At 39.6% G+C, this 19,443-nt stretch overlaps 1 protein-coding gene across 1 annotated transcript in view; it reads left to right on the plus strand.

Annotated features, from left to right (window-relative positions):
- Window positions 1-12,720, plus strand: part of LOC129360772 (ankyrin repeat domain-containing protein 50-like) — a 39,076-nt gene extending 26,356 nt beyond the window's left edge. The window contains 3 exon segments of the mRNA XM_055031174.1: window positions 6,457-7,777; window positions 7,779-9,981; window positions 11,199-12,720. Coding sequence (XP_054887149.1) covers window positions 6,457-7,777; window positions 7,779-9,978 — 3,521 coding nt within the window. The 3' untranslated portion in view covers window positions 9,979-9,981; window positions 11,199-12,720.
- Window positions 12,721-19,443: the final 6,723 nt, after the last annotated feature.

Here is a 19,443-nt window from a genome sequence, read left to right on the forward strand (position 1 = left end):
GAGGATAAAAACGTTTCTGAAATCAGTCCTGTGAATATGATATATTTTATGAAACAATGTGGCATATATATTAGTGTACAAGGCCTCACTCCCTGGAGATTTTTTCTGCCATCTGCAGCCTGAAGCTGTGATGTATAGTGACGACTCTGTCTGTATTCATCAAGAAACAAGAGGAACGAAGGCACCCACATGTAACCAGGTGCACTGCCTTTGACTCAGCCTCTTGTCATCAAGTTAATGGGATTCTATCAATCAAAATTAGAAGAAATACCGATTTGACTGATCATATGACTATTGCAGATTTTTTTTTATATATATATATATACAGGTATTTTCTCTCATTTTTATTTTGTTTTTATTACAATCTAGCCATGTAAGATTGTGATGCCCAGAGAGATGTAATCCTGTTAACCTACCCCCATCACCATTTCAGCTTTGTTCAGTTGCCCTACAACAGGTTTGACTGGAAACTCATTCAGTTCCCACAAAAGCACGGCAAAAGGCGTGTTTGGGCAGGAATGCTTTCATATGCTTTCTCTTCACTTCACGCTAATTAATTGCCAAAGTGTAATCATTTGCTTCTGGTTGGTTATTACAAAAAATAATTAAATGAAGATGATTTGTTGCAGCTTCTTAGTTCAAATTAATATATTTATGGAGGTCCTTTTCATGCTGTTTGTGTGATCAGACTCTCAAAGCCGACATAGCAGCACACTTTCTGCTGTTTGCAGACTTTTGGAACCGACTCTCATCCACATACTTGTGTTTAGGAGGTTGGCGCTCTGGTGTTTTTTGGAGCGGGGGGAATCTGCAGCTGTCGAACAGACATTTGTTGAGCACAGGTTTACTGGAGAGCCTAAGGAGAATGCAGCAAGGCTTAGGTTTCTGTTTTCTTTGTGTATCCAGTGACTAAAGAGGGTGTCTTGGAAAGGTACATGTCCTATCAGAGAAGCAGTCACTGTAAAATCCTGGTGATGAGCACGTACCTCTAGTTCTCTGGTGCACATGCATACCGTCTCGTTTGTCATCTGAAAACATTAATCTAGAAAGCAAACAGGCTATCTGTTGTGTGGGGTTGTCTCCTGTGGCTGATATCCAGTCTCATAATGAGCAGCAGCTGGCTCGGAGGCCTGCACTGCGGAGCTGCATCCCTTACCCTGATCAAAGTGCCTTTTGTTTACCAGTCAGTTTTGTTCACAGAATTATTCTATCATATAAAACACATAAGATGATCAGAACATGTTGAGAACTCTCAACTTTTGGGTTGCCTGATGTAATGGTGCCAAATGTAAGTGAAAAAGGCCAATAATGGCATCTGGAAGGCTCCTGAATGTTTGCAGCTGAAGAGACTTGTTGCATTCTTGAGGCTCGCGCAACTAAGCAAGTGACAAGTTTCACAACTTTCCCTCTTGGTTGTTTGCAGCTTTATTGAGCTATAGCACTTCACAAGTCTATTCAAGAGAAAAGCAAATATGAACCGATCCTTTGTTGAAAGAAAAATAAAAGTCTCATTAACTGAACCAAAATAAGATATAGTGGACCACGATTATATCACTTGTGGAAAATTTTTCCATTTGCAGATATTTTTTTTCATTCAACATATCTGAAATAAATAAATGCAGCTAATTAAGCTGAAATACCTAGCCGCAATGATGGGGTGCGACTTACCATTACATTCCAATCTCAGGACATTAGAAAGTTAAATATTTGGCTAAATATGAAGGTTTTCATATTTTTACATGATATAAAAACAGCACAGGCCTTCTGTTCTGCAGAACTCATGTCAAACGTGCAGAAATTTGAATATCATCAAGAACTAATTATTTTGACTTTTTAGTGTTTTAATGTTGATCATGACTTACAGTTGAGGAAATTTTGAAAACCAGATAACTCAAGTCAAAAAACTATTTAATAGGGAAATTTAAATATTGAAAAATATGTTTACTTATTGCACAGTGGCGCAGTTGGTAGCATTGTTGCCTTGCAGCAAGAAGGTCCCGCCTCACTGTCTTTCTGCGCGGAGTTTGCAGGTTCTCCCTGTGCATGCGTGGATTCTCTCCGGGTACTCCAGCTTCCTCCCACAGTCTACAAACATAACTGCTTGGTTAATTGGTCTCTCTAAATTCTCCCTTGGTGTGAGTGTGTGTGTGCATGGTTGTTTGTCCTGTTTGTCTCTGTGTTGCCCTGTGACAGACTGGCAACCTGTCCAGCGTGTACCCCGCCTCTCGCCCGGAAAGTAGCTGGAGAGGCATCAGCACCTCCAGACCCCATCAGGGACAAGGGTGAACAGAAAATGGATGGATGGATGGTGTTTACTTATTGTGCAGTTCATGTTCTCAGTACTTGGTTGGGGCTCTTTTTGCATTATTTGCTGCCTCAACAGCACTTGGCTTGGATGGGATCAACCTGTGGATTTTGAAAAGTATTTGAAAAGCTCAGATTGCTTTGACTATGCCCTTCAGCTTGTCTCCATTTTGGGCTGCCAAAGCTCCAACTCCACCCAAGTGGGGAGTCTACACTCCAAGTTTACACTTTTCGTTAATGCCTTAATTTTAATGTGTAGTAGGAGTGCCATTTATTCTGTCATCAGATTTTCATCTTTGCAAGTTGATTTCACTTTGTTCCAGTTTTTTTCATTTGTTAGTTCTTTTTTTTTTTTTTGCTAAGCTGCTTCACAAAATTTAGATTTTTCTTTTCTCTAAACTTGAGAAAAGGAATTTGAAACTCAATTCCTACAATGGATGTCCAGCAAAGCAGAAATTATTGAGTACCTTTCAACACATAGAAAAACTAGAAGAAAATGTCTCTTTTGACTTCTCTACCAGAAATTTTCTTTGTTGCTAAATAAAAAGGATCCTTTATGTTCCAATCCAACAGTGCAGTTTTATCTCTTGACTTCTCACTGAATCTCATAACTGTTGACAATTACTATAGGTGGTGAAACTGTGGATCACAAATTAAATACCTGAACAGTTTTTTCTTTTTTTTTTTTTGCTGTTTCCTAGAGAATATAATGAAGGTAGTGCAGCATTTCTGTGTTTTAGGTCTCTTGATTTTCTGGAGGCTCTTTTTGTCAGTTTTCCCTTCTAATGGCCTCTTTGCTATTCTGAGCGACTTTCCTGTCCCAGCTAGAGCAAAACCAGAAAGAGTTGGTCAGGAAGAAGTATGAGGCTCTCATACCTATGCATGACAAGAAACTAAGTTCTAAATTCACTTCTACACTTGTGTTCCTGGGTTAACTGAGGTACTTGGTATTCTGCATTAGCCTGAATAGTGAAGTGAAGGAAAAATGTGCATTAGCTGGCTTCACCTTAAAAGTTGAATAGAGGACAAATAAGAGAAAGCATGGAAAATCTTCTGACACCCTCATGGGTTTAGATTTGATCTTTTATGTATGAAAATTGAACCATTGACTATAAGAATCTACATCAGCACCATATGATTCTTTCGATCACCAACTATCTTTCTAAATAAATCTTAAATTAATACATGAGTCGGTTCTCCTTTTTGTTTCTTGAAAAATTGCCAAACTGAGAAGCAAATCAAGTTTTTAAAGCAGAGGTTTGAAAAATAAACAGTTTTCAGTCAGACAAAGAAAGAATTGCTTCAGGGTGTTTTGGTACACTGAGATACTTTACATGCTTCCCATGAATCCAACTCCAGGACTGCAGTGGGAGCCGGAGCAGGAGGTCATAAAGTCAGAGAAGAAGAACGTGGTCTCCATGAAAACACAAGACTGAAAGTAGGTTTGGGTCCTGAAGCACTTCTAGTGTCCGATCAGTCATAAAGTATATTTTTGCGAAGAGACAATTTTTGGTACAAGAATTCAAAACATTGGCAATGTGCCCTTTTTTGTGTTGGGACAAAGTAAAAGCCTCAAAGTTTTTTTTTTTTTTTTTTTTTTTTTTTTAATTCTCAGTTCCTGTCATGTTTGCAGCTTCAGAAACATAAAGCTCGTCTGCTTGTGTTATTGTTCCTTAGCACGGATGAGTGAACATAAATGCAGCAATTGTTTGCCTCGTATTTACTGACAACATAGTGAAGTAACTTTATTGCTCATTTGTTTGGGGCTCCAGCTCTGTAAATCTCTCTGAGCTGGTCTTTGTCAGTAGAGAAGGTTGGTAGAAAATCTCCTGATAACTGATTTATACACAACAGAAGACAGTCAAATGATGGTGGGGTGTTGGAGAGAGAGTCTGCCTTTGATAAAATCAAAAATCTCAGTGAGTTCTTTTCACTATTATGGATTCAGTAACTCAGTAAAATATTTTTTGATTTAATCATTGATGCTTTGGAGTTGGAGACATTAAAACAAAAAGCTATCAAGCACCACTCAGGCAGAAGTCAGTTTATTGCCTACAACATTTACAAAGTGGTTTTAAAAACAATAATTGCATTATGTAACATTTATTGGTCAAACATTATGGGCAGGAAAGCCCAAAGCATCCAACTTTAACATTTATAGTTGCAAAAAGAATAAGTCAGCCCTAGGGACTAATATCTGTTTAATGTTGAGTTTATGAGTGGGTGTTTTTGCTTTTTACTTATTTAGGCTGGAATGTCTTTTAACATGCCTGTTTGAAAGTTGTGAAATATTGTCATTAATCACCCTGTCACATGTAATCTATTGAAGAGTATTTTTAAAAGAATAATTCCTTAAATGAAGAATTATTAAAGTTGTCATACTTGCTCATGTTTCTTGTAAGAAGGCTAGGAATTCCAGATCTATATTCTAGAAAACATCTTGTGTTTACTAAAGTTTATTTTTTGTTTGTTTGATTTTTTTTTTTTTTTTTTTTTTTACGTAAAACATGCAGATACATACATACAGTATAATTTCTAAACACACATCAACTAAGAAAGTCTTAGTTGATGTGTGTTTAGAGTTTATGGACCATAACATAAGAGACCACTCTGAAAATGCTATTAATTTTAACAGTTAAAACACTAAATATACTATAACATGTATTGAAGCCTCAAAATTCAAAGTTTGGCACTTGAAAATCAAAAATCGGCTGCTTTAACGTTGGACTCGACTTGAGACTGACTTGTGACTTCCAGAACAAAGACGCCCATTTTTGCCCATTTTCATATTAATAAAGTAGTAACATTTTGCAAACTTGCAAAAGTTTCAAGGACAAAGTGAAACTGTTATTGTGAGTCGCTGCTGGGGGGAGTGTGCTTATCTTGAACAAACCCAGGAGCAGGTGATAAAGACAACCTTGTCCTCCGTCTGTTTACCAGGATCTGTTTACTAAACTGCCAGTTAGTGTTTGGGAGCTGCTGTTAAACACACCAGAGTTATCAGGCTTGCAGCTGTGTAGTCACCATTCAGCACAGTGGGGTAAACTGACTTTTTTTTCTGCCTGGAAAAATAACTCTGTAAGATGAACACAGAACTTCAACAACCTTTCTGATCTAAATTATGTTATAGAATGGGTTTTATAATGGGAGCAAATGTCTTAGTTCTGCTTTGCTTACAATATTTTTAAACTTAGCATTTTCTCTCCAAAATAATAAAATATAAATATTTGAACCACAAGAAATTTAATGTAAATATTTCAATGTAAATTGAGTCAAATGTTGGAGCATATAGAGCCTTTATGGGAACTGTGTCTTCTGTAAGTATTTACTACATTAGCTATGCCAAGGGACCATCGGGTAGCATGTTTTTCCTTTCTCAGTAGACCTCAAAGACCATGGGAACTGTAAATAAAAGAATACTGGAGTGCTGCAGGCTGGACAGACTATAGATGGTTTCAACATGAACGAAAGTCCACTTTATGTCCATTAGCCAAGTCTATTATGAGGCAATTTTCCCATGTCTTACAGAGGAATCCTATTAAAATCATTCATTGGGACTCATTGTGATAATTAACTTTTACAGTAGGATTTTAAAGATCCATGTGGGAGTGAGGCTTGTGTGAAACATTTACTGGCTGTTGATGTTAGGATTTGTGCTTCCATGTTCATTTTTTTTTCTCCAGGTGTTTAGGCAATGATCATAAAGGAATATATTTGAATATAATATTTAGGCCACATTCATTGTAAAGTTTGGCATTAACTGATCAGAGCTCAAATTTTCTCTACAACAGAAACTAAACGTTTCAGCACTTGTCGAGGCTTAGTTTTCATCTATATCTTTTGAGCTGATTGCAAACACCTGCTGATTTTTCTGTTTCAAGTAGCCAGAGGGGTTATAAAAGGCTCGTCTTTAACAACATAGCTGCTCTGGAAATTAAAGGTTTGCTTCAGTTAATCACCTAAAGGTTTATGACCAACAGGTTGAAACTGGATATGAATTCAAGATTAGTTATAACCAGTGTGGGAAAAGTGACTCTTTAACTATGTATTTTTCAAAAATAAGTTATTTGTATCTTCATTCCCATTTTTTTTTCTTTTTAGATTTTTCTATTTATCACCCCACTCATCTAATGCACTCTGTTTTTTTTTCAGGATTCCGCAAAATCAGTCTCGATGATCTGCGGAAGGCCTACATCGTCAAGGATGTGCAGCAGTACATCCTTCACCGGCTGGACCAGGAGGAGGCTTTGAGACAGCACCTAACCAAGGAGACCGCTGAAATGCTCAACCAGCTTCACATCAAAAGCAGCGGCTGTTTCCTCTACCTGGAACGTGTTCTGGATGGCGTAGTGGAGAACTTCATCATGCTTCGGGAGATCCGTGACATCCCAGGCACTCTCAATGGCCTCTACCTGTGGCTTTGTCAAAGGCTGTTCGTCAGAAAACAATTTGCCAAGGTTCAGCCCATTCTTAATGTAATCTTGGCAACTTGCAGGCCACTTACAGTCAAAGAACTGTACCACGCAGTCTGGACCAAAAACATGACACTGACTATGGAGGAGTTTCAGAAAAAGATGGACATTCTCTCCAAGTTGTTGGTCGATGGCCTTGGGAGTACTAAAATCCTTTTCCACTACAGTTTTGCAGAATGGTTGCTGGATGTGAAGCACTGCACCCAGAAGTATCTGTGCAATGCAGCAGAGGGTCATCGGATGTTGGCCATGAGCTACACCTGTAGAGCAAAGCAGCTGAAGCCTCTGGAAGTTCAGGAATTTGCTCTGCACCTTGTCAACTCTAACTTGCAGATTGAGCCCTGTAATCTTGCTCTTTGGATGGTCTGGAATGGAACTCCCACTAAAGACTCTCTGAGCACCTCCATACCAAGAGAGCAGGAAGTTCTGCAGCTTCTGGTCAAAGCTGGTGCTCATGTGAACAATGAAGATGATCATGCTTCATGCATTGTACAGCAAGCTCTAGAGCGAGAGGACTCAATAAGAACATTACTTGACAACGGGGCTTCTGTAAACCAGTGTGACTCTAATGGCAGAACTCTACTGGCCAATGCTGCATACAGTGGAAATCTTGATGTGGTTAATTTGCTAATATCTAGAGGGTCGAACATGGAGTTGGAAGACAACCATGGACAAACGGCGCTTACTCTGGCTGCAAGGCAGGGTCATACCAAAGTGGTCAACTGCCTTATTGGTTGTGAAGCAGACATAAACCACACGGATCATGATGGGTGGACCGCGCTCCGCTCTGCAGCTTGGGGCGGACACTCTGAGGTTGTGTCTGCTCTTCTTTATGCTGGAGCCAAAGTGGACTGTGCTGATGCAGATGGTAGAACTGCACTGAGGGCGGCAGCTTGGGGAGGCCATGAAGATATTGTGTTAAATCTTCTTCAGCACGGAGCCGAAGTCAACAAAGCAGACAATGAAGGAAGAAAGCTGCGGCATATGGGGCACAGAGAAATGGGAGCTGGACCACGGAGCTGAAGTTAATCATGAAGATGTTGATGGGAGGACTGCCCTGTCTGTGGCTGCTCTCTGTATTCCTGCTAGTAAAGGTCATGCATCTGTTGTGAGCCTTCTGATTGACAGGGGAGCAGAGGTTGATCACTGTGACAAAGACTGCATGACTCCTCTGCTTGTGGCTGGCTATGAAGGACATGTGGATGTGGTTGATTTGCTCTTGGAAGGCGGCGCTGATGTGGATCACACAGACAAGAACGGGCGCACCCCTCTCCTGGCAGCTGCATCAATGGGTCATGCGTCTGTGGTCAACACGCTACTTTTCTGGGGAGCCGCTGTGGATAGCATTGACAGCGAGGGAAGGACGGTGCTGAGCATCGCCTCGGCTCAGGGAAATGTGGAGGTAGTCCGAACTCTGCTGGACAGAGGGCTGGATGAGAACCACAGGGATGACGCAGGCTGGACCCCGCTACATATGGCTTCGTTTGAGGGCCACCGGCAAGTGTGTGATGCTCTTATTGAACAAGGTGCTCGCTGCTCAGAGGTGGATAATGATGGTAGAATACCACTGATATTGGCTGCACAAGAAGGACATTATGACTGTGTGCAAATTCTCCTTGAGAACAAGTCGAACATTGACCAGAGGGGGTACGATGGAAGGAATGCACTCAGGGTATCTGCACTTGAAGGCCACAGAGACATTGTTGAACTGCTGCTGAGCCATGGTGCTGATATAGATTGTAAAGACGCAGATGGTCGCCCGACACTCTACATAATGGCACTTGAAAATCAGCTGGCCATGACGGAGTATTTTCTTGAAAACGGTGCGAACGTTGAAGCTTGCGACACGGAGGGCAGGACAGCCCTCCATGTATCCTGCTGGCAGGGACATATTGAGATGGTGAGGCTGCTCATCAACTACCACACTGACGTGAACGCCTGCGATAATGAGAAGCGATCCGCTCTCCAGTCTGCAGCATGGCAGGGCCACCCCAAAGTGGTTCAGTTTTTGATAGAGAACGGAGCGCATGTGGATCATACATGCAACCAGGGAGCAACTGCACTGGGTATAGCTGCCCAAGAGGGACACATCGATGTCGTGCAGATACTGCTGGAAAACGGTGCGGACCCCAACCACGCTGATCAATTTGGCCGTACGGCAATGAGAGTGGCAGCCAAAGGCGGCCACTCAATGATCATTAAAATACTAGAAAAATATGGAGCCACAACATTAAATGGCTGCAACCCTTCCCCTGTGCATACCATGGAAGAGAAAACACCTTTGGCAGTGACTGGCAAAATGCATTCTCTCACCATTAAATCGAGCAGTTCTGGCAGCACAGGGGTGGGAGACGTTCAGTCATCTGGACGCGGTCTCCCCGACGGACCTGTCCACGCTTTCAGCTCGCCATCAGAATCTCCCGACTCCACTGTGGACAGACAGAAGTCATCCCTATCAAACAATTCCCTCAAGAGTTCAAAAAACTCCTCTTTAAGAACCACGTCATCCACAGCTACAGCTCAAACTGTACCTATTGACAGTTTCCATGGAATGACATTCACAGAGCAGATTCAGCAGCACTCACTGCCTCGGAGCCGAAGCAGACAGTCGATTGTGTCCCCTTGCTCAACAACAAAGTCCGTCAGTCAGCAGCCATCATCTCCATCCAACGAATTTGAATGGTCTCAACTGAAGTCAGGTCTGAAGTCGGCCAAAGGAACTAAGACAGGAAGCGGAACTCAAAATAGCAAAGCAGCTCTGGGAGACAAAAAGAAAACAAAAAACAGTGGATCCAGCCAAGGCCAGGTTTTGGAGTACGAGATGACCCAGTTTGACAAGAGAATGGCTTTCAACCAGTCAGTTGCCAATATTGCAGTGAAGGATCCTCACTGTAAGATCATGATTGGTGGTTCCATGCAACAGGACAGAGGCCAGTGCCAAGACCCGTTCTTCATCCAGCCACAGAGCTGCTCAGAGAAGAAAAGGAATGGGATTATGACAAACCCCAAATATCACCTACAGGGCAACCAGGTTTTCTTGGGTCGAGTGTCAGTTCCACGGACTGTCCAGAACAGGGCCCACCAGGATGTTTTAGAGAACTACCCCATTGGGGAAACAGAGCTGAGCCTTAAACAAGCCCTGAAGCTGCAGATTGAAGGATCCGACCCAGGGTTTAACTACAAAAAGGAGACTCCGTTATAGCTGGTAAGAGATCTTACAGTATGTTTTGCACTGAATGGAAGACGTGGTGTGAATAGATTTATCACCACTGTGAAGGAAGGTCATTATTTATGACAGGATCATAATCAGAAAATGAAAATTTTAGAAAAATCCAAGCTTTGATTTAAGTCCCTTTATCAATTTCAAAATCACTTGGATCTAAATTATTAATACCCTTGTTAAAACTTTGTACAAATGCCTTTTGCCAAAAGTAGAACATGTTTTTTTCAAGGTTGGAGCAAACTGAGAGGAATCATTAACTATTATTCGGTATAAACTTTCTTTAAGGAGGACCACTGATGACTGTGGAAGAAGGTTGATTAGTGTCTGTATGATATTTATTTAAAACCTCTTGGTTTGTCAAAGAGTTGGTAAATCCATGGACTTTAGCAAGGTTCCTGTGGCCTTTTTATAATTTTTCTTAGTTGTTTCAGTGCATTTCTAACACCGCAATTAACATTTGCGCAACAGCTACTATATTCTTCAAAACAGTACAAACTACAAGACAATGGTGATGACCTGTGTGATAAGTGTCACTTGTTAAAAATGGATAGTTCATTCATTAAAAGCAAGTTTCCATGTCATTGAAAGTGCCATCAAAATGAAAAGTCCTGAGACCATGTTTATGAACCAGATGGCTTGCCATGTTTTCATCATAATAGGTCACTCTGTGTTTTCAAATGCAAATACATATGATCTTTGTGGCCTTGCCTGAAAATGCTCAATAGAGCCCTATATACTGTTTTTCCAGACATTTGAAATCTACAGTTGCAGGTAATTGAGTGCAAGACATTGGATACTGATGTTTTATATTTTTACTGCATGTGTTCTTTGCTTTTACACAATGCTGTGAACAAAATCAAAGCTGGAAAATGCAAAACAATTTGCGATAAACATAAGAAACACCTTTTGGTGAAAGTTGTGCTTGACTATAAATAATTGCGTCTGTTAAATTTATTGTGAAGGTATTTGTAGGTGTAGCAATGAATTCTCAATCAGTGGTTTTGTCAATAATAATTGTTCTCAGTTTTGAGGATGGATTTTTCTCCATTTTTACAATAAGAGATTGTGTTGCTGCTATGAAAGATGGTGTTATTTCAAGGATTTTCACACCTCTTTCTTCAGTAGCGCAAAGAATTTTTCCCCCTTCAAAACAAAACCAAAAAAACTAACCCTATTATTTTCTTTTTTTGCTGTTTTAGATGTTCTGACCACCATCCATCATGCTGACATTGGGGAAAATGTGCCAAAGCAACAGTTTCCGTCTGCATCACAAAACTACATTGAATCCCCCCATCCTCCCTCCGTGGGACGCCATAAAACAACTCTCTGCCTGTAGTGTATGTGAACTGATATGTGCCTACATCTGTTACAGCCTTCTGTTTTCATTCAAAATATCATTTTAATTTAATGTTATACTATTTAATAAGCAGTGTATGCACTTTTAAAATAGTAAACTGACAGACATACATGTTTTTCCCCTTCACTTTGTATCCCCTTCATGTTTTATGAGCTGTTTGAGAAAAAACATGCCAATTCTTCCATTATTATTTTGTAGTATGGTGTATTTGTCTCACTGACAGCAGTGTACCAGTGGGTGCATTGTCCCAAACAGACAGTAACTGATGTCATGGTTGTCATTCATTGCCTTTCTAGAGACCCCAAATAATCTGTGTTACCTTTGATCAGAGTGCTAAAACCTTTTGTTGCGTGTAACATTTTAAAAGCAGTTTACTGGGATATAAAGTGTATTTATTTTTTAGGAAAACAAGCCACTTTTGTTGCATTTTTATTTGTGTTGCATTCTATCATGGTGCTGTGTTCAGAAGATGCCTGCAGACATTTTGGGACTTTTTTTTTGCCTTTTAAATATCTGAGCAGGAGGGAGGTTCATTTATAATGTAAAACAAATTTGATTTCGTCCCTATGGGATTTTTCTGTTTTTGTATTGTATGTGTGTGTGGTGTTTTTATGTGCAAGAGTATTTAAGTAACCGTTGTGTATCGTCAGCAAGGTTTTGGTGCTAAATGCAGCAGTTTTTTTTTTGTTTTCATTTAGCATTTCTCAGCAGCTCTGCAAACAGAACCCTGGCTTTGTTTCTGTATCATTTTCATTATATTCTGCTGGACTTTTCAGGGGCGTGACACAAAAAGGTTCAGCCAATAAGACAGCCCCTAGTTGTTAGTGATATTGTTTGAAATGCAGACTTTCAAGAGCCAAAGTTGAAACAGCATACACTGTCCCACCTCCTCTTGGAGGAGGAGTTTGGTCAGCAATGACTTGGAGAGAACTGAAACATCTGTTTCTCATGAACTGAGCGGAGCTGCTTTAGCATTTACAGGCTATGTCACATCTTTGCAGGCTTCTCAAAATGTTCACAGTGAGCTATATTTTTGCCAAGAGCTGGTATTTTGGGGGAAGAAGAAATCTTATCGCATGCACAAACACTTATAAACCCCCAGTGAAACCTCTCTGTGTGCCACGAAGGGCGAATGGAAGGATTTTAGGCAGGAAATCATGATGTATAGTGTTATTAAACAGTTCTCTTGTTGGTCTCGAACCTGTTCTGTCTGTCCACTTTGATTTGACTCAGTGATTGGATTGTAAATAGCTTATTGTGTACATTTAACTTTCATTAAAATAATTTCTGTATTATACAAAGCTGAATTTTCTGATGTATATTAAAAGTGCTTAATAAACATATTTGCTTTACTGCTGAAAAATTAGTCCTGCCCATTTCTCAATTACACCAAGATATGAAAAACCAAAATGTGTCTGGAATGCAATGTAGTGTGATTAGGCTACTTTAAAATCAGTGCATTTTGAGTTTTTTTTATTTTTGAAATCAATACTGTTCTTATGCAGAGCTTTGTTCAGTAGCATTTGATTCATACTGTAATACAGGGGTCCCCAAAGTCGGTCCTCGAGGGCCAGCATCCTGCATGTTTTCTCTCCTTCCTGGTAGTGGCGACCAGGAAGGAGATCATTTGATCCAGGTGCGTTAAATCAGGGAGAGAACTAAAACATGCAGGGTGCCGGCCCTTGAGGACTGACTTTGGGGACCAAGTTCATAACTTGAAAATTATACTGACCATCATTTGCACTGACCATTTAAGAAAATCTGAGAAAATATCACTTGTATAATAATTTGGAACACTGTATTTCTGTAAAATATGTATCAACCCATTGCAGAAAAAGACAAACTAGGTGTTACTGGTTAGCACTAAAAATCGAGCAAACGCAGTTTGAAGTGACCCAGAGAAAACAGTTAAAGTAGTGAAATGTAAAATCTACAGCAATAAAGTTTATCCTTGAGATTTGTGAGGTTTACTAATTCCAGGAAGAAACCTGACTTCTCTGCCACACAAAAGCTTTTGTTTCAACGTCAGCAGAATTTTTACATCAGAAATCTGTTAATAACTCAGTTTTTCGCTGAGTATATAACAGAATATAGATTTTTTTCTCTCTTCACTGTGGAGATTCTTCCGTCGTGTTGAGGCTGTGAAACCACTGCACTGTTAATACTTAACTTCAGTGTTGGTCATTTGATATGCAGAGGCCAAACCAGGACATCGCAGGCATCCAAACACATGGATCAAACTGAAACGGAACAACAGGCGAGCATGCCAAAGTGCTATCGCTGCCCCCCATTTTATCCCAGAGTTCATTCAGTTCGTAGCAGCCGAACACAAACTGAGAAAGAGCTTCAGCAAAAACAAAGCTTTGTTTAGCTCAGGTGACGCATTACCCAAATAAAACCTTCAGAATCATTTAACCTCACGAGCACCCATTTACCCCTTGACCTGGAATTAAAATTCAGTGGACTGAATTTCCACCAATATTTCATCAAATAAGCAGAGGGGTTTAAGTGGCATTTCGTCTTGTCAGCCATCAGCGCAGCATTTCCCTGCATGCTTCCAGGGTGAATGTTAATGAGTAAACCATCTGGCGCTGACGTCATGCAGTTCTCACTGTCCGAGTTCTTTGCAGACCAACTGCCAATGTCCACATCTGGTTCTTCTCCACCCATGCCCTTGTTTTGGATACAGAGCTAACAAGCTCCCACGCAAAATGCATAACTTGGCGACAGTTTTGAGGTCAACTTGTTCCAGAGACATTTTTTGTTTAGACCCTCTGGCTTTGCCCTGCATGCCGGGTTTCATCCTCTAGTGCTTTTGCTTCATTTGCATTAATGCAGCTGCAGATTTTCAGCCCTTGGAGCTCAGGGTAATTTTGAAATCAAAAATATTGTCATGTCCTTGAGGAGGAAGATTTTCTCAGCCTCAAGTGACGCAAGCACTGAAACATTATTTCCATTCTTGAAGCCATATCTTTCTAACTGCTTGGAGCAAAAGCTGATCAGAAAAAAAAAAAAAAGTTACTTCATGGGAGAGTTGCATTATTTTGACCTTTCAACAAGCTTTTTGTCTGTCTGAAAATTGTTTCATTCTCTCTCTCCCAAAAACAAAATAGTTTGGAGGTAAATTTTATTTTACTTATGTTAGTTTACAAAAATATGCTAGACTGACTTGGACTTGCAAAATTGTATCTGAATGAACCTCACATCTTAAGGAACAATGTCCTTCAACAGATAACGCCAAAGCATAGATTGTTGGCAGCATTGCACAGCAGCATGTTTGCATAAAAGCAGAACATATCATCACAGCAAGGTGGTGGAAAGAAGATGATTAGGGTTTATTCTGTAGCTGCAGGACCTGGGCATTCTGCAGTCATCAAATGGCCTTTCTGTCAGTCTCAACCTGCTGATTCTGCTTCATGAAACTGTGGGATTTTAGTTACAGCTAACTTTTAGATGATGCCACCAGCGTGCATGGAAGTGTTAAAACTCCACTGGCAACGATGAAGCCATTTGCATTGATCTGAGACATTATCTTTCCCCCCCAGTTGTGCTGTTGGTTGTGATAAATCTTGATTACATCTGCTATAAAGTCTTTGGAGTCTTGGACTGCCAGTGAGCTTTGATAAAGTTAGCTTGACTGCTAAAGTTAACTTGGCCTCCCTTCAGGGAGTCGTCGTGCTCTGGATTTCTGTCGCCACTGTGGGACACGGCCGAGCATTTACGAGCCGTTTAGAGGCTGTGCGTATTAAACACAGTGAAAAACAACATAAAGCTCTCAGATTGGGGAAAACTGCATGAATTTTCACCGAAGCTTTTATCTGTTGCAGTGCAGCTCTAATACAGTTGAATTAAAATTCTGGAAAAGAGCCTGTGGCTTTGAACGCAGCCTCCACTCGACAACAATGCAGCACCTCACTGCCAACAAAGCTAGAAAATGAGAGATTACTGACATACTTTACTCCTCTTTGTAGCCTGTTTACATAATCCCTGTGGTCCCTCATCAAGAAGCGTGGATGAAAAGCTTTCATCAGTTCACATTTAAAAAGCCTCTCTTCTTTATAAAAACTCAACTCAGCAGCCCAGCATGCATGCAGGTGGGCGATTTTTACTAAACACTGAGCGGGATTCATAACACGGCAGAAAACAAAGACTTTAAAAAGAGTTTAAAAAATAGCTTTCAGGCTGCTCTGTGTAAAGGGTCATACTATCCATCATTAATCACTGCTCTTGAAGCCAAAGACAATAAATGGACTCATGCTCAACACAATAAAAGGATTGTTGCTCCACAAGCTACAAAACTCTGGTATGAAATGTGTGCAGCTGCCTGTAAACCAGAAGACTCCACACTCTGCTTTTATCTCTGCTCCTGAGTTATGAGGAAGCGAGAAAACCATCATTTTTTTAGAGCATGAAGGAAATCCAGATTCAGAAGCATTAAGTGCTGTTTTTAAGCATCAGAAGATGAAAGATTTATTTCTAACCACTAGGCATGTCATTCACTTCACCACTTTTAAATTAAATGTTATGCATCTGATACATGAGAAGCAAACTTCTCATGTATCAGAAGATCCTTATTAAGGTAAAAACCACTCTGCTTTCAGGTTTTAATCAAGTAATTTTTTTTATTTTAGAAAAAGAGGCAACTGCAACTGAACCAAGAGTTCAGAACTAGAGAGGCTTATGAACGTTGCACACACATGCAGAACATCATGTGCATAATAACCAAATAATTCAATAAGAGTTTCAAAGATATAACTAGTATTTTAGTGTCATTCCCTGTAAAAATTCAATGCATATATTACAAGAAAAAAAATTAAACTTGCATTTATTATTATATCTGTATTTAAAAACATTATTCAGTTCCTTATTATTTTTAACCAAAATTATAAAGAGCCATTGTGGAAGATCCAAAGAGTCACTTGCTACCGCAGGTTGCAGACCCCTACTCTACAGAATGGCCCACAGGTTGTGCAGTTTTTTGGGACATTTATATTAGAGTGAATAGAAGATAGGATCTGGGAGGGGAGCAAGTGATATATCAGACTAGAAATGGTCTGAAAAAGGCAGATTCAAACAAGGTGAAACAACTTCCATCATGAAAATCTCTGAGATTCAAATTTGATTGTGATCTGAGTTGAAGATTCTCAAATCTCATCCAAGCTTAATTATTTGTTGTTTACGCTGCCACTCTGCTATTCCTTTAGCATAGCAAAATGACATTCACATAAACCACAAATACTTTGGTTTCTTAAACGTTGCTGCTTACATCACACTATTAGAAACGGTGTCCTACCTGTAGTTTCAGTATAAATACCGCTGATGGGTATCTTCAGGCTCGGACTGCATGGCAGATATAAAAGCATGACAGGGATAAAAGTCACCTACACTTCTTTTTGTGTATGAAAACTGCTTTGATTGACTGACAAGTAATAGGCTAATTGTTTTTGTTGCAACAAAAGCTAACAATGAATACTAAGGAACAAATTTGCAAGTTAACGAGCAGTAGTATAAAAAATAAGTTGGCCTTGCTTGTCACATACATTTAGATAGATAGATTGATTGAATTTATTGTCATTGAACAGGATTCAACAACATTTCTATTGCAGCTCCCGTGCAAAAAGTCAAATATATACAATAAATAAAATAAACATGCAATAATAACAATATATACAACTAAAATTAATTAAAAGGCATTCCAACTACACTAAAGAAGAAGCAGCAGGTCCAATTATGGCAAAGTGCAGATGATGTGACAAGTGCAAAGTGCAGAACGATATGGCTGTGTGGGACAATACTGGCAGCATTAAGCTCCTCTAAGCTGAGAGACACAGTGACACAATGCTATCTTCTGCCAGAGTCTTTCTGCTGATGAACATCATATGTGCAGCACAAACAGAATGATGAGAAGCAGATTTGCCGATGTGAGAATTGATCGCTCACTACCTGGGTGTTTTATTAGCCACCAAATCACTTTATTATGCAGAACTATAATTGAGAGAGGAAAGGAAGTTTCACTGCTGCCAAAGGTCCTTGACCTCACTTCATGGCTCCAGATCTGTGGGTTCTTTTCCTCCATGTTCTTCTGCAATCATGCCTTTAATTCTTTCCCTTGGTTTGTCACTAAATTACTGACTTTTCTCTGTCATTCCTTTTCTTTATATTTTCTTCGTCTGCGTCTTCCTCTTTATGCTGGATGTTTGTCATTTTTTGTTTACCATGCCCATCTTTTCTGTGTCTTGCTCTTGTTTTCCACTGGTTTTTCTCGGGGATTTTGCTCCCGCTGTCTCATTTCTCCGCTCTGTGAGCTGCCAGTAGCTCTCTCGGCGGCTGCAGCAGAGTTCACCTCAGGACAAAACCCTGCTCTGCTCCTTCTGCTGCTGCTGCTGCTGTTGTTACACACACATCATTTGTCCAATGAGTCCAAAGCATGGGTGGAACGGGGCCCGGGGACAGATGGAGAACAAAGATATTCTATGAGTTTTCCTGCCACACACAGCATGGGGAGAAACATTAAAATTGCATGCCACATGGAAGCTGCAAACTGTTGCACACAATAAAGACCTCCAGGCTGGAGTTTGTCATATGCTTTCTTGATCTTTCCACCATCTGTATCTACATGTGTCTTGACACGAGTGCTTAACAAATTTGGCCTGATCCGAGTTTTGCAGGCAGATGTCAGTGAGCATTCTCAAGGTATTTCTGGTTTCTGTTCAAATTATTCACAGTAACACTTATTGAAATAAAATGTAAATATTTCAAAAAAAAAAATTAGGGCCAAAGATTTTATAATCCTTCATAATCCGCTGGAGAAATTTACAATGTTTCAAAGCAGAAAAATGACTGTGAAATTATTATTTCAGACACAAGGAGCACCATCATAAATATGTGCAAACATATATAAAGTGTGGTGACTGTAAAAACTCAGAACGAGATTGGTTGGTTGATAAAAGAAGGCTTTAGCAATATGACGAATCAGAAGAAATGTAGAGAGCACAGGAAACATGGGAAAGATTAGAGAGAGAAAAGGTCAGAGTTCTCCTCGTTCATCAAAAATACAGTCGAATACAGTTGTCACAGGATTACGAAACATTTGCTATTGCATAAGACTTGGATACAAAGGAGGGAACAAATCAAAGCTGATAGACAATAACACACCAGAGTAGGGGTGTAACGATACATAAAGCTCACAATATTGAGCCACGAGAATGAGAGAGAAATAGATTTTAATATTACTTTAAGAAGACTTCAAAGATCAAATTTATGCTGCAAAAAGGAATTTATTCTGCTTTTTTTTTGATTTTGCTACAAACCAAAGAAACTGATGTATTTTTTGCTCGCCAAACTGCAGCCACCTCAATAAGACATATTAAATATCTGCTACTCCTTTACAACTGAGTTAATGACTTGAGAATCAACAGCAAGAACACTGACTCAACCAAAAATGACATTTTTAACAGGTAACGTTTTATTTTGCTATGATTTTTGGCTTTAATGTGTAACATGACAGTAAGAGTTTTCTGATGCTATGGTTAAATTAACCACCTCTCTCCAGACTCTATGTCTGCACAGATTTAGTGACAATAATTAGGTGCAGAAGCAAGTGAGTTATTTCTACAAATAATCACTGCTGTTTTATATCAATATTCTTCCAAAATACCATTTGTGAAACATTAGCTTTGCATGATCTTTCGTGACAAAACAACACGTCTTACTGGAGATGGAGTCAAACTGACTCCAATAGTATAATTTCATACTTTTTTACATTTGCCACAAATTGTGATGTATTTTAATGAAATGTTATGCTATACATCAAGACAACATCGTTATAGGAGAAAAGAAATTTAAAAGCCTTTCTAAGTCCAAATAGAATCCAGGCAAGAAACTGTACACAAGTGCTGTCTGTTATTTTGTTCATTCATGATTTGATCTTTTCTGCTTAAAATGATAACTTTGCTTTAGCAAAATCAAATTCAACTCTTTTTTCCTGCTTTCTTTGACCATAGGGCTTATTATGGTGCTAGTTAGCTTGATATCTCAATAGCAAAATTTTTATGACCCTTTAATTTGTGTTTCCCAAATTAGAGGGT

Source organism: Poeciliopsis prolifica, unplaced genomic scaffold (genome assembly GCF_027474105.1).
Source record: "Poeciliopsis prolifica strain line A6 unplaced genomic scaffold, Auburn_PproV2 SCAFFOLD006, whole genome shotgun sequence".
Taxonomy (NCBI): Eukaryota; Metazoa; Chordata; class Actinopteri; order Cyprinodontiformes; family Poeciliidae; genus Poeciliopsis; species Poeciliopsis prolifica.